At 39.1% G+C, this 20603-nt stretch overlaps 1 protein-coding gene across 3 annotated transcripts in view; it reads left to right on the top strand.

Moving 5' to 3' along the window:
- The window catches only part of VAPA (VAMP associated protein A), a 30951-nt gene extending 10721 nt beyond the window's left edge, over window positions 1–20230 (top strand). Inside the window, exons 1-7 of one of the 3 annotated variants that reach the window (XM_083518802.1) lie at window positions 5705–5839; window positions 7664–7816; window positions 9128–9231; window positions 10524–10604; window positions 13133–13372; window positions 15636–15812; window positions 18606–20230. In XM_083518802.1, the coding sequence (XP_083374928.1) occupies window positions 9130–9231; window positions 10524–10604; window positions 13133–13372; window positions 15636–15812; window positions 18606–18761 (756 nt within the window). In that variant the 5' untranslated portion in view covers window positions 5705–5839; window positions 7664–7816; window positions 9128–9129 and the 3' untranslated portion in view covers window positions 18762–20230. Of the gene's footprint in view, window positions 1–5704; window positions 5840–7663; window positions 7817–9127; window positions 9232–10523; window positions 10605–13132; window positions 13373–15635; window positions 15813–18605 lie in introns of those variants that run through there. The other 2 variants (XM_083518801.1, XM_083518803.1) reach the window with 2 other exon arrangements.
- Window positions 20231–20603: the final 373 nt, after the last annotated feature.

Consider the following 20603-nt stretch of genomic DNA (forward strand, 5'->3'; position numbering starts at 1 on the left):
TTTATGGAGGAAATGATATCGCATGAAGGAAGGAAGAGCTGCATGATTTTGACAGGATAGTTCTGGATAGAGGTGAGAGGATCGAAGTGTTCAAAGGGGAAGGCCAGAGAAAAGATTTTCTTGTCAGGAACAAATAACAGTGTTCCTCTGGATATTCTCACTGGGGTATAAGGACTCAGGTGGCCTTTAAGGTATCCGGGACCCTAGTTGTTCAGGGCTTTGTATGAACCTTGAACCTGCCCAGTAGCATTTGGGCAGCCAGTGCAGATGCTTTAGCAGAGATGTCACATACAGTCAGCCCTCCTCACACAAGCAGTAGAAACCACTGTATTATACACTAGCTGGATCTTTTGGACCAGGCCGAAGGGCAGCCCCACATGGAGCTCCACACAGAATATCTCTAGTTATAGGTAAGGCAAAAATTGCTTGGGTTGTTCTGAATGCCAAATCACTTTATTAGGATTTATCTAAAGAAGAAAATGTTTACATGCTATTCCTTATACTCTTGTGCAAGTACTAGCGGAAGGTTACTTGCAGCCCAGTACTAAGGTATATCAGGGTTTGCATTGCAGTTTGAGAAGCATGTTGAATAAGTAGTGCATGAACTACTTTTTATGGGTCATAAAGTCTTTGAAAGAGCATGTGCCAAATCTTGGGCTGGAGCTTGCACAAGTAGAATAACTTTTTTGGATAGGGAATCACTTTTCTAATGCAGTGCTCTCCCAGTAGGTCAGAAACAACCAATTTCTGGTAGCAGAAAGGCACATTTGATCCAAGCTAATATCATAAAATTTAGAAGCCATTTAAAATGGTGTAATATGCAGCCCCTGTTGGTAATGGAATATATTCTGTGCTATTTTGTTACATTTAATGGAGAAATATGCTTAACATTTATACTAGCATAGTGAACATCATTGGCACACGTTGCATTTATATCCTCATAAACAGCTGCTGGCACTCCTGGTTTGGCACTGTAGTGTACAACCGGAAACATTGACAGTATGATTGAAAAGTTCAGTTACCTAGAAGACATTTGTGCCAAGAACAGGAAACAGGCTGTACAGCTGACATAGTTTGCTTTGCCATGGGTGGGTGAACTGGGGTGGTTTAAGGAAGCCCTTGGTATGAGAATCTTACATGTTGTAAAGCACTGTGGCCATTAAATATGGGGTCGGGAGAATTGAGTTGCAACCCAATTTGCACATGTTTACTTAGAAGTAAGGTTCACTCAGACTTAGTCTGATTGCAGTCTCAGGGTGGAATCCTATACATACGTACCTGAGGTATTTACTTCTGAATATACATGCATAGTCTTGTGCTGTTAGTCTCAAATAATCATGTAGTTTGGGAAGTCAATGAGGTGGTTTTTTGTTTGTTTTGTTTTTGTTTAAGAAAACATCAATCCCTCATTCATTTTTTATTGATTTAAGTTATATCCTGCCTTTCTTTTGGGACAGGATCCAAGGCGGCTCAGAGCTTGAATTTCAACAAACGCAACTAGAAACACAGTATCAGTATAAATACTAACAATTAAATAAGTAACCCTATTAAAAACAACACTAAAACCAATTAAAGGGGACTTCCGGGTTGGTGCCTCTGGTAATGGCGGAGTTCCTCTGATCGGGAGGAACTTGCCCCGTGGGAATTTGGGTCTGTACCGCCACAGCGAAGGCGGAGACCCGTAAAAATCACAGGCGGGAGAAGCCTGTGAACATGGGATTCGGCGGGCACCTTTTGCGCCTCCCCTACTCGCGGGGAAACCCGGTTTCGGGGATCCGGAGCGACGTGGGATGAGCGGCGCGGTGCTTCGAATCGTCTGCTTCTTCCATGGAGCGAAGGCCGCATAGCTGTTGCCGGAGAGCATTGACTTTTTCCTGTGGACAATTTGACTCCAAAGTAATTACCCGTGAGTAGAGCTGAGACGGGAGAATCGGGTTTTAAAAGTTTAATTTGGCATCGAAACGGGGAGGTTCAAAACAGGAAGTCCGCCTTCCCTACTTGTAAACAGACTGAGGCAAGGAGGCTGTAGGCTGAAGTCTTGGAAAGCCTTTTGTAAAAGCCTAAATTTCCATCGGTAAAGAGCACAAAACCCCGCTTGGAGGCAGGAGAAGAGGGGGGGGGGGGAGTTGTGGACTGAGTATGCCTGCAGGAGAGAGTGAAAGGAGTTAAAATAAAGCTGCTCTGACCCTGGAAACGGGCTGCCAGTAGGATTGACGTTTTGGAATGTTCATTGACAGCATTTAGAACGTTCCTTGACAGCTAGCAAAGGAAGAGAAATACATTGTTTCTATTGTCTCCGGCTGCTTCTAAAAAGGAGTAAGAAGTACCTGAAATCTGAAATTAACTTTGGATTGTATGAGTTATGTTTAAAGGGGACATTGTTTCCCTCTAGTGGAAATCTCTGAAATTGGTTACTTTATAAGAGCTGGGCTAGGGGGACTTCTAGCTGCAAGATAAGAACTGTGAGACTCTGAGATTGACCTTGAATTTCTCAAGTGTTATGGTAAATGGAAAGGAAAAAAAACAGGTGAAATGTCGACAGAAGAGGCCTTAGTGGTCGCTTTAGTGAAAATAAACGATTCGTTGGAACAGCTTCACAGGAAAATAGACAATCTGGGACAAAAGGTGAGCACTAACACAGAAACCATTCAGAGATCGATACAGGAATTTACGTCGACACGGCAAACTGCGGATGAAGTCAGGGAGAAAACCCTTGCTGCTGAATGTAAAATAATACAACTGGAGTGTGAAAGAGCCCCATCCATTCAAAGGCAATTCGATGTGACATCTGTTATGATGGAACTTAAAGGAAAACAGAAGAATTTGAGGACCAGAGCCCTACCTGAATTGGGAAAGGAAAGCCTAACAGAGCTTCAGGAGGAGACTGGACTAACATCGGTTGAGAAAGAGAGGTTTTTGGGGGCTAGTATGACCGCCAAAAATGTGAATTTATTTAAGGGTAACAGTGAAGGACGTTGGATTGAAGAGAAGGGGGATTGGGAAATATGGACAAATCTGAAGTTGCTATTGTTGGGCCGAGTTGTTGTGGTGGGGATAAGGGTTGCTGGGATGCCGGGGATGTTGCTTTCGTTTCAAACAGTGCAAGTTTTGGATGGGATGGATTGTATCAGGAGGTGGCAGAGGGATGTTTTTGGAGTTGTTTGGCAGGGCAGGAAGCCTCGAGTAAAACTTAAGATATTGATGGATGCTAAAGAAGGAGGTGGACCTGCCCTGCCAGACCCTTAAACTTTGTTGTGAATCATCTGCTCTTTGCTGGCTGAGAGAATGGTTGTCTCCTGGAAGTACAGAAGTGTTGGATAATGGCAGATGAAGTTGATGGACTAGATAGAATTGGTGGAAAAGACTGGCAAGATCCGAGACCAGGGAGAAGAGTCGGTGGAAGAAGACTGGAAAAAGTTTAAAGATTATTTATAGAAATATTGTAAAATTAATGAATGTTAGAAGAACGTTGGAATGAAGTTATATGGCTTCAGTAGAAATGTTATAAGGAATTAAGTATAAATAGATTAATAGAGTATTAAAGGAAAATAAGGTTAAAATGTGTTAAGATAATTATAGGATAGAAAACAGGGGAAGATGGATAGGAATTGGAATTAAGTATAAATAGATTAATTGAGCTTTAAAGGGGAAAATATGGTTAGAATGTGTTAAGACAATTATAGGATAGAAAACGGAGGAAGATGGAAAGGAATTGCTGAAACAATTAACAGAAGTGGAATACAAAAAGGGAGGTGTGAGGAGGTTGAGGAAATAAGGGAAAGAAAGCTAAGATGTTGAAATTGAAATTTTAAATGGTTTTTGTTTTGTTCTGTTTTGTCTTGTTTGTTTCTTTTATTATGTTTGTTTGTTTTTTATGTATTGTATTGTATGTTTTTTTTCTTTTTTGGCTTTTTTGTAGTGTTGTGCTTAATTTGTTGGAAACTTAATAAATATTATTTTTAAAAAAACCAATTAAAAGCACAGAAGAAAGAAAAGAATGTACAAAATCCATATATTGCTTCAATTTAAAGCTGATGAATGAATGAATGGTAATACATAAATGTAAAGCAGCCCCCCGCAACCCTCTCCCAGCTGGAGAGGTGACACGCGACTACGGCAGGAGCCTCTATAGCTGCGTGTCACCTCTCCAGCCTGGAGAGCGCGCGGGGGGCTATGGCAGGAGCCTCTCTGCTGCGCGCCTTTCCCCGCTCCCCGACCTGCTCTTTGGGACTGGTGGTGGGCTTCCCCCTGCCAGCCCCAAAGAGCAGGTCGAAAGGAACCTGAAGCCTGGAGAGCGCTCTCCAGGCTTCCAAGGTAGCCGCCTGAAGGCGACTGAACGCACCTTAAACGGCACCTTGTTTTAGAGGGGGAAAACAAGAGGGGGGAAATTCTCCCCCTCTCTGCGCAGTGCCTCCTGCCGCTTCGCTGAAGGGGTGCTGGGCAGAGAGGGGGAGAATTTTTTTTTCTTGTTTCCCCCCCTCTAAAACAAGGTGCGTCCTATTGTCCGGTGTGTCCTATAGAGCGAAAAATACGGTAGCTAAAATTTCAGGTCTCAGTCTCAGTACTAAGTGCAATGTGACATATTCATTGCTTTATGAGAAAATGTTAAGAGGAAAATTTTAGTGCTGTACTTTCATCCTTAGCTCTGGCAATATGTAGCACGATACCAGGAGGACCCGTCTTTAATTTTAAAAGTGTAGCACACTGAATGCATTTTCTAGCCAGTCTGGTGAAGGCTAGTTTCTCTACAGTATAGTCAAACATAGCCCAACAAGTAGTGCTCTAAAAAGCATTCATTCACCAAGGCCCTTGGTGGTAATGAGATTTTGTTGAAGTAATTCAGAAATAAGTCCGTTGACCAGTTTCTGGCTATGTTGAAGCTAAAATCTTTTATTTTTAAAAGACTCCTAATTATTTAGCTGCATGCATAATTTTCTTCAGTTTCATAATGTTTATATTATTAACAATGGCCAGCTAACAATAATTCTTTGTACTTTACCCTGTGATAGAAATTTAGAAAATGACTTTGAAAATAACTGTGCATCAAGGAAAAATCTGTCAGTTTTAGTTAAGTTCTTTTTTGTTCTACAGTTAATAACAGTCAAATTCTCTTTTTGGAGCAGAGCCTTTTCAGCATGTGATTTGCTTTTATTCACTTCTGGGTGATACCCCTGGAAGTTCAGTGCTAATCCTGTTAATTGCTTTGAATGGTTCCTAGATGAATAACATTAGAAAGGGATTGTATGTAAACCCATCTTGGCTAGTGGTGTTAACAATCATTTTTGGTTGTATGGTCAGATGTGGCTTCTTTTAGTCAGGTGGCACCTGTAAGACCTGTGTTTTATTTATATACCGTATTGGCCCGAATATAAGCCACACCCGAATATAAGCCACACCTTTAAAATTCAAGGGGGGGAAAAGACAAGGGGGGGGGGAAATATAAGTTGCTCCCTTAAAATTCACACTGTTTAATTTCTCCATAGAAGTAATATCTTTCACTGTCATTTAAGAGCTAAACAGCTTTTATAAAGCTTTCTGTGCTAAGAATTTCTCTTGCATAAGTTGACATATGTTCAGGAATTCACTGATACTATTAATTTGATACCATGTTGACAGTCTAGCATGTATGTGTTATAAACATGAGCTGTTTTCTACTTTTCGTATTTTGTTTACAGGAGAATAATGGTTGCATGTAGCATAAGGGCTACTAAGATGCCACCTGATCTGACAGTTGTTCTCCATCATACGTAATTGTTTTGCTACATCAGACTTGGGTTCAGTGTAGTCCAGCGCTCTGTCACCAACAGCAGCCAGTAAGGTGATCCTGGAAAACACACAGGTAGTGATAGAAGAGAGGGCCTATTTGTCCCTAGAATTAGGTAATCAGATAGATGTTGTCTCTGAGTATGGAGGATCTAGTTTTTTTTATTTGTTTTAAGTTGAAGAGGATTTAGAGAGCTCTTGGCATAAAATGGTTAAAGTCAAATGATAATTTCTTTCCAAATGGGCTGCATAGGAGAAATTCCAACACGCTTGTGCAAGGGTAACATGATCTTCCATGTTGAAAGATCCATTTTTTGCTTTTATGGTTAAACCTATTGCCAGGTCATTCATTTTTAAAATTTCCTGGCCAGTGCATTTATATGTTGAATAAATATCTCATTTTATTGGTCCTGGACCAGTTGTTAATTTCACCGTACTACCCAAGAACCTAAGAGCTCAGAGAGAGGAAATACTTTTCTTCATTCCTTGCACATCATGATTTTACAAGCTTTATTATGTTCCATCTTGGCTTCCATTTTCTGAACTAAAATATTCTAATTTCTTCCACCTTTCCCTGTATGCAAGATGCTTGGCTTATTTTGGTAATTAGCTACTCAGTGATCATCCAGCTGCAGGGAGTATTCAAATGCACGTGCACCATAGATCTATGTAATGACATAATAACACAAATGTATAGTTCTGTTTTCAGCTAATAGGATACCCACCAAATGATGGGAATTTTTGTAGCAATATGGTCATAGCAGGGCACATCTTTTTACAGCTGATTTTTCTCCATTGTTTCTTTTCTTGGCCACTGTTCCCTTCTTTTTGTCCTTTGAGACCTCTGCCTCTATCTGCTGCCTCATTGGCATGCTTGCCTCTGGCTGTTTACGTGCCTTCTCTTTTTCATTCTTTTTCAGCTGTGGCTTATCCTTGTGGCTATTAGTGAGATGCCAGCCTCAAAAAAATATAATAATAATAAAATCATTCAAATGGATGGATCCTTGCTGGTTTTTATTGACAGTCATGAAAATAGGTTGGCATAGTGCAGGGTGCTGAGCCATGGGCCAGATGAGGCCCACCAATCTCTGTAAATTGGTTTACGAGGCTTCTTCCTCCACATTGGAGTTCTGAGCTAGAAGTAGATGAACCTCACAGCCCAGTGTTGCAGTGGGGGGAAATTATGCTGTCTTTTCAGAGACGATTCTCGGCAGTTCAGAAGTAGGTCTCTGAAGAACAGAAACCGCTACCATTCTGGTATGTGTGTGTGATGCATGTTCCTTTTCCAGTCTTTCTCTTCCATCAGGTTGTTTTCCAGAATAAATGTTGCAGATTCCCTAAACAATATTTTCCCTTCCCTATCAGCTTGGACATCATATTCCTGTGATAGTAGAGTAGTTTAGGCAAAGGCAGGAGAGGTTTTGGACAGTATTGCACAGAGGATCCTTTTTCTAATTATTCCCAATTTTTATTTGGGTGTTTTCACTGCTATAGCACCAATGGCTACGTGAATGGAAGGCTGCTCTTACAACTTATTTTCCGCTCTTCCCTCTGAAAGGGTATCTCCAGAGGGTTTGGATAGTATGGGCTGTGTCGTGGGGACTATAGGAAGAGAAGGGAATTGTCAAAAACCAGACAGAGAAGCATTGCCTGAGCAGAGCAGAGCACAAAAAGAGTATTAATTGAGGCAGGGACTTGCTGGCAGGCTTTTCTAAACTGCAAGATATTGGGAGAAAGGATGGAAGACAATAATAACTTGCTGGTCACCATTGACTACCTCTTAAACATGGTCTGTGGATATGTCTTGATTTGGACCATTGGTTTGCTTGTGATGCCTGTTTTTGGAGATCACATCTAACAAATAGACTAATTACTAAACATAAACCTTTAACAATTTCAGGTCCCTTCACAGATGTAGTCACTACAAATCTTAAATTACGAAATCCATCGGACAGAAAAGTATGTTTTAAAGTGAAGACTACAGCACCTCGTCGATACTGTGTGAGGCCAAACAGTGGAATTATTGACCCAGGTTCTTCTGTAACTGTATCAGGTAAAAATGTTTGGCTGTTTTTCTTTCTTTTATTAGCAGTGGGAACCTTTTTCCTCTCCAAGGGCCACATTCCTTCAGATTTTAATTTTATCCTGACTTCTTTTTAAGAGGTGATTTAATTACTGTTTGATTTTATATCAATGTTTATATTTGATGTTAGCTGCCCTGAGCCTGGTCTTGGCCAGGGAGGGCAGGATACAAATAAAAGTTGTTGTTGTTGTTGTTGTTGTTGTTAATGTAAGTTGTCTGGGTCCACATATGAGCAGTGAGCAGGGCAAATTCCAAAATGGACAGGGCCAAAGCATGCATACACTGACTCCAGTCACCCATCCACACTAATACATAAAGTTTTCTTGACTTCCATTTTGCATACTAAGAAAGGAGCTCCCTTTCTCATCATGCATCATGGAAACCCAGCAAAATGCCCATGCAGAGAACAATCTCTTACTCCACGAACAGCTTTGCAGCAGGGCTCCTTGACTGTATGTGTGCCTGCCTGTCTTCCATTAAGCACCCCTGTCTCTTGGTCAGCATCCCTCTGTCTCCTGTGAGAGTGACAGAGATACTGTCTGGGAGGCAGACACACATATGAAAAAGAGCACTAAGCTAGATCATCTATTGATCATCTATAAATGATCAAAGTGCCATCCGTGGTAGGCTTCCCAAGCTCCCATGCATGACTTCCTCCAGTCTCTCTCCCATCCTTACCTTCTCTCTGAGAGACTGGAAGAAGTCAACTCTCTCAACTCTCTTCTCTTTTAGAGCTTGGATCCAAGGAGTGTATCTTTGGATCCAAATTATATATGCAAAATATTAGGGCAAGAAGAATTCTCTGCAAACTCTCTTTCTCTGGTGATCATATCATTCCTGTTTGAAGGAGTGTGGCAGATCTCTTCTGTCCTACTTTGCTAACATTCAAGGTCCTGGGCATCTCTTACCCAATATTTGTATACATCACAGTGGTAATGGGTGGCCCTTTAATAAATTCTTCCCACCATTTTCAGATGTTTCAAACTTCTGTCTGCTTTAACTTAATTACATACTTACATCAAATTTGGAAGCTCAGGTTGTTATGTGGAAATAGAAATCCTGATTTTGCAAGTGAACTTGTTTTCATAATATTGGGGCATAACAGATAACTATAAAAGGCAAATTTGCAATAAATAATAGAACTTGATTCTTGCAAGAGATCTTGTTTATTATCTGTTCCAAATGACTGCACAGTTCTTTCATGCTGAGTTTAAAATTTTGAAATTGACAGGAAAAGTAGGTAGCATGCCTCTAGTAATTCATATTTTGTCTATTATACAGTGATGTTACAGCCTTTTGATTATGATCCAAATGAGAAGAGTAAACATAAGTTTATGGTACAGACAATCTTTGCTCCCTCAAACATTACAGATATGGAAGCAGTGGTAAGTAAATATATTTAATTTCAGTATTGTAAACTAACAAGATGAATTCTTACTTTTTGCCTTTTGCCATATTTTATCCAGTAGGGTTCTTGTATTATGTTCAACATACCGGTATATTTTGAGTGTCCAACTTCTCCTCTGTTGCTTTGCTGGCACAAGCTGGAAGAAAGAATACTGTTGTGAGAGACCTCAAAATGTACATTCCGCTTAGGAACTAAGCCTTGAGCTGCTTTCTTCATCTTCAGGGGGAAAAGTGTATTTGCCATCAGTCGTTGTTACACCAATACGTACTTGGAACTAGTTGCATAAACTAGCCATTTTAATGCATTAGACATTAATGTTGGTCACACTTTTTTAAAAAAGTGTGCTTAATGTTACCACTTCTATTTTGAAGAAAAAATGGCCTGCTTCTTTTCTGACAAAATTTCAGTAGAATATAACATGGTTGTACAGTACTAAGCGCAGGAAGTAGTATCTACAAGGATTATCTTTGTTTTCTGCCTTTAAATTTCATAAATGCTGTTGCAAAGTGGTGCACGTCTTTCCTTGTTACTGGTAATTTATTGGATTGCTGTTTCACTTCCCCTGATAAGATCTATAATCTGAAGAGTCTTGTGTTTATCAATTTTGTGGCAAATACAACTTCAGAGTTTCTAATTTTAGAAAGTAGGGGGAATCTTCTTTCAGGGAATATGCCAATCAAATTTCCTTCCTGATAGCCTGATCCAAACAAAAAATAAAATAAAATATTCCCCCCCCCACTATCTTTGAACATGACATGTTTTAGTCCCCCCCCCCATTTGATATCCACCAAAACACTGAAGATTAGGCTGAGAGATAGTATCGTTTCTTTGTTTATTAAGCAGAGAGGTGCACAAGCCCCATCCCTGTGTATGTTATATTTTCTGTTACATCTAAACTGGAAGCCTATGCTTGCCAGAAATGGAACAAACCATGGTTTCAGATCCTGGTAACCATAGCCTCCCAATTTGGGGAGTATGGTGGGATATAGTGGGAGTGTAGTGGGATATAGTGGGAATGTATGGCTAATTAAACCAGGAAAACTTATAGTGGTATACCCCAGTGTGCTCAGACACAAGACTTGTACATATTTTTGCTTAATATCTTCCCAGACTTGGTTTGCCTAAGAGCTTCATGTCTAAGTAATTATTTAAACCATGATTTCCCACTTCTAAGCCTATTCAGTCTTAAAATACTGTGTATTTGGCAAAGTTTGCATATTATGACTTACTAAAAAGCAGCTAAAATTTAATTTATTTTCATTGTCCTAGTGGAAGGATGCAAAGTCTGATGACTTAATGGACTCCAAATTGAGATGTGTATTTGAAATGCCTAATGAAAATGATAAGCTGGTAAGTAAATAAACAAAAATGAAACAACTTCAAGTAGTGATTTTATAACAACATATCTTAAGCTAAGAATGTGCTTTGTAGTTGTTTTGTATCTGAACAGTTTATGTAATTGTATTAAATAAATTAAAATATGGGGCAGTGTAACCAGTGATTCAGTAGCACACAAAAAGCTTTGTATTTTTACATTTCTTTTTAGCATACAGTATAAGTGCACTATTTTCTGTAACCTCCCTATCAGTCTATTCTTCATCAGTGTGTGCCATATGAAATTGTGCATGCATATCCCTAGCTCATTTTGTCAAAGTGAAAGCTGCCTTGGTTCCACCTCTTGAAAACTGTGTTGCTTACACAGTGAGTGCAAGCTAGTCAGTTGGGAAGATGGGGTGTGTTTCAAAGAGGTGCAATGACCTTGTCACTGGGAACTGAGCAACAAAACTTCAAGACTTCCATGTATGATCACATAAAAAACTTTGAAGAAGGGTAGCAGTTCAAAAGATAAAGCAGTATGGTAATATATTCTAAGAGCTCTATGTTTTTATGACACAATGAGCTACGGGCAATCCTACAATACTCTCCTGTTAAGGAGGATGAAACAAGTTGGAAGCATGAGTGAAAGGGGTTATTAGCATAGGAACTTCTATATTTTTTATTTCAGTGCTGTAGCTAAAAGCTACAAGTGTGAGATCTGAGAAAAGGAAGCTGACAGTATGCATCCAATTCCTTCTTTGCCAATTTAGGCTGCCCCATCTTACCTGGTACCTGGTGTTAAGTTGCACATGCTGTATAGGTACGTAGGAAATTGTCCTGGGCAGCAGAACATGGTTGTCATACTATTTGCAAGGATGTGCTTTTTGTTGATTCTTGCATGAAGATGCACCATTGCTCAGTGTTGACCCAAGACATTTGCTGCCTAAAATAGAGCTCCAGTGCCCTCTCCCGTTCAGGGACAACAGTTTTCAAAACGCTTGCTTGCAGCATTCAGACAGCAATTCCTGCCCTTACTGCCTGCCATCTCATAGTGTTTCCTAAAGCAGGGCTAGCCTTGCCACTGGTGTAACTGTAGTCAGGGTATCTAGAAATTGATATGGCCAAGATCATGCTATGAAGCACAGAACTCTTAGATTTAATGAAAAAGCTGCTAAATCCTAAGGCCTTGAGATCTGTAATGTTCTTAAAACTGTCTTCTAATTTTCGTTATTGAGAGACTTAAATGGGCCATTGTTTTGCAAAATATTTAAAAACTTCAGATAGCCACAGTAATGGCATGATATAACCTTGGTACAACTTAAGAATTCCTGCCTGTGATTCTTAAATCCTTGTTCTTTTGCCTCTACAAATCTGTTGCCCTCCAATATCCTTTATGCTTTCCTCTTCTCCCCCTGCCCCGCACCAATAGCCCAAGCTATTGCCACTTAGTTACTGCGGTCATTGTCACAAAGGTAAATAAATGTATGGCCTTGAATTCCATTTGCAATATTTTGAACAGTGTACCTAAGGAAGAGGTTGCTGTGGGAAAGTTGAGGGCCAGCTCTCACATGATTATACATGGTTGGGTTGTGGGGAAAAGTGAAACCTATATCCAGACAAGGATGTAGGAACTTTTAAATCTAGTAGGTTGGGGTAATTTACCAGTCCATAATTGATAGAGACAGGGAAGACTATGCTTTAATCTCTAGGGTTGGGGTAGAAAGTTACATACTATATCATCCACCTTAAGAAGAAAGACAATTTTAAGCTTTTCAGAAGTATTATTCACTTTGTTCACCATGCACTGATGTTTGATATTTGCTAGCTTAGTTTTCCATTTATTAAACCAGAAGATTATTTGCAGATTTTTTTAGTATTTCAAGCATGTTTCCTTGATACAATTAGTTATGTAGCGCTGCTATTTTTTATAGAAAGTGCTGCTTTACAGAAAATAGGGAGAGAGGAAACAGTGAACTTAACTGAGCTGGAGGATACACTATAATCCAGCCAGAAATCTGTTTGCTATGGTCTTGCCGTTGAAGTTCTGCTGTCAAGCTGCTTTTAAAATTTCTTGTCAGCAGTTGGAAGTGCTGTGGAAACCCCAACAAAAGTAGCCTTAGCTTCTATATGTGGTTCTGTATATAGTTTACAGTATACAGTGGAACCTTGGTTCCCGAACAGCATAGTTTCCGAACAAATCGGCTCCCAAATGCCACAAACCTGGAAGTAAGTGTTCTGGTTTGTGAACATTTTTCAGAAGCTGAACGTCTGATGCAGCTTCCGCTTGACTGTAGGAAGCTGTGCCTTGATTTTCGAATGGGCTCCCAGAATGGATTAAGTTCGAGAACCAAGGTACCACTGTATTGTGTATAGCACAATCATATACATATTTAGCCAGAAGTAAGTCCTGCTGTTTTCAGTGAGGCTTACTCTCTACTAAGTGATTAGATTAGCACCCTTAGTCAATAAAATCAACAAAAGAAGCTAGCTTTTTTGCCTATTCCTGTCTTGTAAGCTGTTACTTGACTGCTTGTGCATAACATTTATGTTTTTCTAAGTAGCAGAGAGGGGTTGCAGAGCCTAATCCTTTAGCCGTTGGTTTAGTCACTCCCCTAAGTCTTGCAATGAGAGATCTGCTGAGTGCTGAGGGCATGTCTCAGCTTCCACCTCAGACTTTATCTTCATCAGGATCCGTACACATAACTCCATCCAACAGCAAGAATCTTCAGATACCTGCAAGTTATAGCCAGAAGATTGACATGATGGAGCAAGGCAGTGAGGTCAAACACAAGATGAATCAGGTTTGTTTTAGGGAGCCGAAAGCACTCAAACTCTTCTAGTGCCTCAGTGGTTAATTGAATTTATTGTAGTTAGCTAAGAAAATATCAATAGGCTTAAATTGGAAGAGAGCATTATTTGAGAAAGACCTCGACTATGAAAATGGGTAAAATAGCATTACTTTTGTAGTGTATCCTGCTCTCAAATTTTGCTTTATTAATTTTTGTTGCTAGGATTGAGATATATGGCAAGGGGAAGAAGTGAAAGGCCTCAGATGGAAGGGACCAAAAAGGGTTAGTAAGGCAGTTGAAACAGTCTTAGGGCAGGAGCCTAAATTCTCCTTGGCAACTGGAAAGCAATCTTTGGATTTGTTCTGATATTACACCAAGCCATGGTTTGGTTCTGAGAACTGCCTCAAAAGAGCCCATTCACTCCATCCTCCCCTTGTACATGTGGTTATTTTCTGGTTTTCACAAATCATAGTTTGTCACTATTTCTGAACCAGGAAACCATGGTTTGCACTTTTCCTGCAAAAAAGGAATGTGCATAGGGTAGAATTATTTGCCGTAGTTGAAAGAAATATGTGTCAATAATATTTGACAGAGATAACAGTTGATATTAAGGGGGTTATTAGTTTACAAAATATACTTATCTGAAAAGTTAGTTATTTTAATTCCAAACCTTGTACTGGCCTAGGTACTATGCATAATAAATGTTTCCTATTAAAACTCTTTTAAAAAATGATAATTTTAGGAAGCCAAATTTTGTGCTTGATTCAGCCTTGTATGTGTCAAATGCATACAGCATACACAATGACGTCTTACTGTACTTTGCAAGTCTGTGTCTATTGCCATATCATTTATTCAAGCCTATACTGTTTGTATTATAATCAAATACAGTAAAAATGTTTCCTAAATATTTGAAGTTTCTTGAGTCATATTGCAGATTGGCCACTGTTCTTAGTGACTGCCACATGAAATACATAGTTTTTCAGTTCTTGATGTCCTAACTTCTTTCTCTGCCATGCTCTAATTTATTCCTCTCCATTATATCAACTAATCGTAAGGCAGCATTACCTTTTGCAGTGATGTTAATGCTAATCCTGGTTAGCTCAAAATCACAGTTGGCAAACACATTAAGAAAGGGGAGCATAAGGAGTGTGCAAGCCCAGGGACATTCCTAATCTCCCAACCATGATTGGGTCATCAGGAACATTGTGTGGACCCGATTACTCTCTGTCTTACACCCAGGGCTAAGATGTTTATTTCTGTTGAGTTTCTCTATTTTTAATCCACTTGAATTTTTTTTAAAAAAATTGATGTTGGAAAATTTTGTAAAGGGTTCACCCTATCTAGGGTTTTCCTAAGATATGCCAGTGGACAACAGCTTTAAGTGAAAAATTAGGCCTTTATTAATACAAATGTATGTAGAGTCAGCAAATCAGGCTGGCTGAACTTTGATCCTCTCGGGCATTATCTTTTATACACGTTCAGCTACACAGGCAATTACCACTTCAGACAATTACAGCAGTTACAGAATCACACTTACAGCACACTGTCATTATTCTTAAACCACTTGGAGGTCCTTTGGCTTTTCTGACTAGCCCACCCCAACTTTCCCATGTGCATACACATAGCCACAGGTTGTGTGCCTGTGTATCCCCCCCCCCCCACTTTTTGGTTATTATGTTACTTATTTTCTGTTTTTATACTGTAAACTGTCCTGTGATCTTTGGATAAGGGGCAGTATGTGAATTTTATAAATAATAACCATCTTTCTTCATTGTCTTCTGATTAATTGCTCTTTGTATTTAGATGTCTGCCAATGTCTGCTTTCAGGTATCTATGCTGGGTCTCTTCTTGACCCAGGATTTAGTGTAATAACTATACTATACATCTAGTGTTTTGTTCATACCTCATCTGTTTACATTTTGTTCCTTTCAGTTGTGCTAGGAACTGAAAGAGAACACAGGCTTGTGTATACTTCTATTTTAAAACAATTTGTTCTTTGGGAAAGATTTAGTAAAGCTCATATGCAGATTTCAGACTGCAAAGCTCTAAGTGAGGAAAATGAATTCAGGGATGAAATAAAATGGGGAAATGGTCCTGCAACATATCTTTATCAATCATCTTTAACAATGGTTATTCTCTGGTTGTTTTTCCAGCTTTGTCATCTTTGTAACTAACTTGGTATCCCCCCCCCCCAATGGTGCTAAAACTAAAAAACGCTTAATGCTAGCTTTGATTAAAGAAAAACCTGTTCTGAAACCATTTTTAATATTTGCAGAATGACATAGATGCAAGCAAATCTGCTCCAATACTGAATACAGCTAAGCAGGATGGTCCAATGCCAAAACCACACAGTGTTTCGCTTAATGACACCGAAACAAGGAAGCTAGTGGAAGAATGCAAAAGACTTCAGGCGGATGTGGTGAAACTATCAGAGGAAAACAGACATCTGAGAGTAAGTTCGTAAGAGCAGATTCATGAAAGTTGTTTTTAAAAAACCACCCTGTTTAAACGGAAGTATTTATCATAGTACCCTTATTATACAACCCATATCATTTTCTTCCAAGAACAAAGAATTGGTAAGCAATAGGCAACATCACAGTAGCAGACATGATGGGATTTCACAGGGCTCTCCTCCTCACCCACCTCACACCTGAGCAGATTTTGGAGGAGCGTAAGGAACTGTGGAGGGGAGGAAGGGATGTCACCCACAGGATTTAGCAAACCTACAGCAAATTTCCCAGTCAGAGTATGTTTAATTCTTCAGATTTTTAATGTCAGAGATAAAGTTTAATTTTTTAATAACACACAGTAAAATAATTTGACGCTGGCTTCAACTTAAGCGACTTTTCTTAACTGATAGTCCTGTTAGCACCAAGCCTGTTCGGTTCATGTGCCTGTTGTTAAGCACTACCTCCAAACCAGAATATCAAACCAGAATCTGACTAATCTGATTTGTTGATGAAAATAAAATTATTCTTAAAACTTAGTTCACATTTTAAACTAGGATTTAGACTCTTAAGATCCTGCCTGGGTCACCTAGGTGCCTGTGGGAAACCGACAAGCAGGACTCAAGGACAAGAGCACTCTCCCCTCCTGTAGTTTCTAGCTTCTTATTCAAAAACATACTGCTTCCAACTGCTGAGGCAGCATATAGCTGTCTTAGCTAGCAGCCATTGATAGCCCCATGAATTTGTTCAATCTTCTTTTAAAGCCACCCAAGTTTGTGACTATCACTGGCATTCCATCGTGTGGGAGCAAGTTCCATAGTTTAACTGTGCTATGTGAAAAAGTACTTTCTTTTCTATGAAAGTATTTTCTTTTATATGTGAGTTTACTGTGAGGTTCCCTTGGTTTGAATCCAAGAGATGTCATCCTGTAATTGTCATCAAGAGTATGTCCTGTATTCTAGTGTCTGTGAAAACTACACACTTTGCAGAGATGAGGTAGCTGGAGGGTATAAAATAGGAGTGCAGGATCACCCACTTTTAAATCATGAAGATTTATGACTACAAACAAAACAACATCACACTTACTCTGCATCTCGTGGACCAACACTGACTTGGATCCAATTTGCAGTATTCCATGTGCATGTAGAAAATTTCTCACTCCCCCTTCTCAAAAGAGCCACTCCCACCCCAAGGTACTGTAGAGGGTCCAAGTATGATACCTGAAAGTGTATGATTTCTGTCCAAGAGTTGCAGTTCTGCAGCTGGAATCACCAACCTCATATACCATGTGCAAGTAGAAGTTCTTTCTGCTCATGCACAAAGCTCTGGGATTCCAAACAGTCTTCTTTGCCTAGTAACTATTAGCTTTGCTCCTAGAAAGTTTCAGTTTATTTACAGCCTGATATATGAAGTTTTAATCAGAAGTAAGTCCAAATTCAGTAGTGCTTAATTTCTAGATAAACATATGTAGTAGTGCAGCTGTTAGCCTTCAAGTAAGTGATCTTGATTAGTATGCTTGCATGTGTACAGAGAGCCAAACAGCCAAACAGAAATCTGTCCCTTATCTTTAGGCATATATAATTATGCACAGTGTAAAATCTATGTGGTATGCATGATTTAAAATTTGTCTGCAGCCTTGTCTCACTCTTTTAGTCCTTGTTTCTCATTATGTCCTTGCCCATGACATCAGTTCTCTTGGCTTTTATCACAGTTGACTGAAGGTCCCTTCCTCTGTTCCTTGTTGCGCCTCATGCATCACTTCCAACATGGCCTATAAAATATCTGCCCACGTTCTTTCTTCCCTACCCTTGGCATTCTCTGCCTGTCCCTGTAGCTTCCCCCACCCACTGCCCATCTTAAATGGGAAGCCCCTTGGGGGTCAGGGACCTATCTGATTTATTCTATTCTGCAAAGTACCATGTACTGATGGCACAATACAAGTATATAGGAATAATAATTGGTTGTGAACATGTATTTTATTTGTTATAAGGTATTTGAGTGTATTCTTATTATTCCTAAAGGGGATCAGTTTTCAGTTACTTAAATTGATCCTTTTTTCTTGGTGATTTTAAAATCTCCTTGATTTAAAACCAACCCACCCTTGAAATAATACTATAACAGCCTGACTAATAATCATAGTCAGTGGCTTCCACTGACAGAAGGGGTTTGGCCTCTCCCGAGAATCAGGGGACTGTCCTAAATGAAGTCAGTTGTTGAACAGGGGGTTGAGGGTAAAGGAGAGATAGGATTTGCCCCAGTTTTCAGCTTTTACACTTCCTTGCATCCAAGGTAGTGTAAGCTTTCCCTTGGTGTTTTTTGTTTGTTTGTTTGTTTGTTTGTTTGTTTTTGCTTGTCTTTACGTTTCATTTCTGAGCATTACACAAAGCCATGCAAATCTTGTGTTCACTGAAAATCTAGAAGGTGCAGTGTTATGCTGTTTGATTAATTTGCAATCCTGAGCTAATAGTGGTGTTCTGGGATAAATTGCCATCATCAGTGGAACAGTTTAAATAGTTGGGTCTTGTGTTTCCCCAGTTTTGTAAACAGGCTATTATTGATGGTAAATAACAGTAGAATGATTACTATATTTTGCTGTTGTTGCTAATTTATACACAACATGCTACGTTTTATTTTGTGCTACATTTTGACATCTTTTAAAGTCAGATACTGTGCACACACAAATAAATTTGTATCTCATCTTAACCTGTCTTAAGTTTTAAAATGTTATGGTTTAATTCAGATCTGTAACAATCTCTTTGATGATTTTTGATTGATTATTTCCCCCCATGTGTTTTCAGGATGAAGGTTTGAGGCTGAGAAAGGTGGCACACTTGGATAAACCTGGAACATCAGGCTTGGCTCTCCGAGATAATGTCTCCAATCCTCTTCCCTCACTTCTTGTTGTAATTGCAGCCATTTTCATTGGATTCTTTTTAGGGAAATTCATCTTGTAGAGAGGGGAAAAAGAGAGAGAAGCATGCAGAATGCAGCTTCCTTTTTTTTCTTGGCCAGAAAAAAATGTATTTACCTACCACTTCATTGGTAGTATGGCCCCAAGTGACCATTATTGTGTACAGCATCATACAGGCTTTGCCTCTAATGATCTTGCACGGTTAGACAACACAATAAAAAGACAAACTGGCCGGCTGCTGGACAAATTGTATATTAATTCATCAATAGCAGGTGTCAGTTGCACATTCAGTCCTTTATGAAAAGTCATACATAAATAAAGAATTGTTCTTTCTTTCTGTGGTTTTAATAAGAGTTCAAAAATTGTTCAGAGTCTTGTAAATGTTATTTTAATAATCCTTTAAAAAAATTATCTGTTGCTCTTGCCTCTTGGAAAATGATTATTAGAATGTTAATCCCACTTGTTCAGGAATATGATGAGGCATTCTGCGGGGAAATGATTCCTCTTAGTGTGTAAATTTTATCCTTTACCTTACTTTGCTAATATCATGGCAGAATTTCTTACCCCTTGTGAGGCAGTTGTTAAAGTTTTCATCCTTACAGCCCTGTCCCATGGTATTTAACATACAAAAAAATAAAACTGTTAACATACTTTATGCTGGGTAGCTTGTTTCTGTGAATTCCACTTTGAGAAAAGTTTTCCTTCAAGTTTTACACATAACCTTGTCACAGATGAATGTTCAGTTCACTAGCTGTGGCTTGAACTGGTGCCAGTGAAGCTTTGGAAGAAACATAGCTGTTTCCATACTATTTAACAGCAGCTGAAAAGGTTTCTGGCTTTTTAAGCAAAATGAAAGGTTAGAATTAGTTCTGTTTTGGGACATGGGACTAATTACAAGAGGCAGGTATTTTAAACTTGTCTTTTAAAATAGTGGTGGACTTTGCAGGTATCAAATAGGTATATTTCTGTTGATTCATTGATGCTCCCTTATCTGGAGTCCCCAGTAGTCCTTTAATGATCAATAATTTTGCATTCAGGCTGACTAGTCCAGATGTTTTCTGGAAATACATTCTGTGTGACCTTTCCAAATAATTTTTCCTTAAGTACCTTAGGTTGATTCCAGCTAAGCAATCTTTTATCGTTTAGTTTTATGAAAGGAAAATAAAGTTTTGTCCAGCAAATATGTCTTGGCACACTTGCCCATTAGCTATGCATACCTTCTATGTTCTAGAAAGTTTATTTTGTTGGGTCTGAACTGCTTCTCCTCACTTAACCTCGTGGCTTGTTTCATTTCTGATCTCTATGTCATTAAGTAGATAATTTTGAAAGCACAATACTTAGCTATTTTTAACTGTTAGCCACCATAGGGAGTTATTTCAGAACTGACATTCTTGAAAGGCTTATTCCTGTAGGCAGAATTTTGTATATTCTTGGATATGGATGCAGCTAACTGTTCGATCTTATGTAGCTGAGAAATGTTCTAGCAAAAATATACATATTGGTTGCCTTTGATTTCTAGTGCTTTTTTTATTGGAAAATATACATCATGTACTGTCACTGCTGTCTCTGGCAAACTTTTATAACATGCAATTTGCAAAGAAGATGAACAATCCATTGCATGATGTTTCACTTTAAAAGCATGCAAATACAAACATTTCCTTTTTATGTGTTCTGGTATCTGCATTCAAGTCTTCTCTGACCATGGTGACTGGAAAAAGTATGCTCAAGTCTAATTCTCATTTCATCAGTTCTGAAACCATAAGACTCTCCATGCTGTGGTGTATAAATGGTACGTCAGAAGAAATCATTTATTCCTTAAAGGAACTTGACCATTGGAAGATTACGGGGGGGGGGGGGCTAATGTACAGGCTGTAACTTCTGGATG

The sequence above is a fragment of the Podarcis liolepis genome (assembly GCF_965112155.1).
Source record: "Podarcis liolepis genome assembly, chromosome: 8".
Lineage (NCBI taxonomy): Eukaryota > Metazoa > Chordata > Lepidosauria > Squamata > Lacertidae > Podarcis > Podarcis liolepis.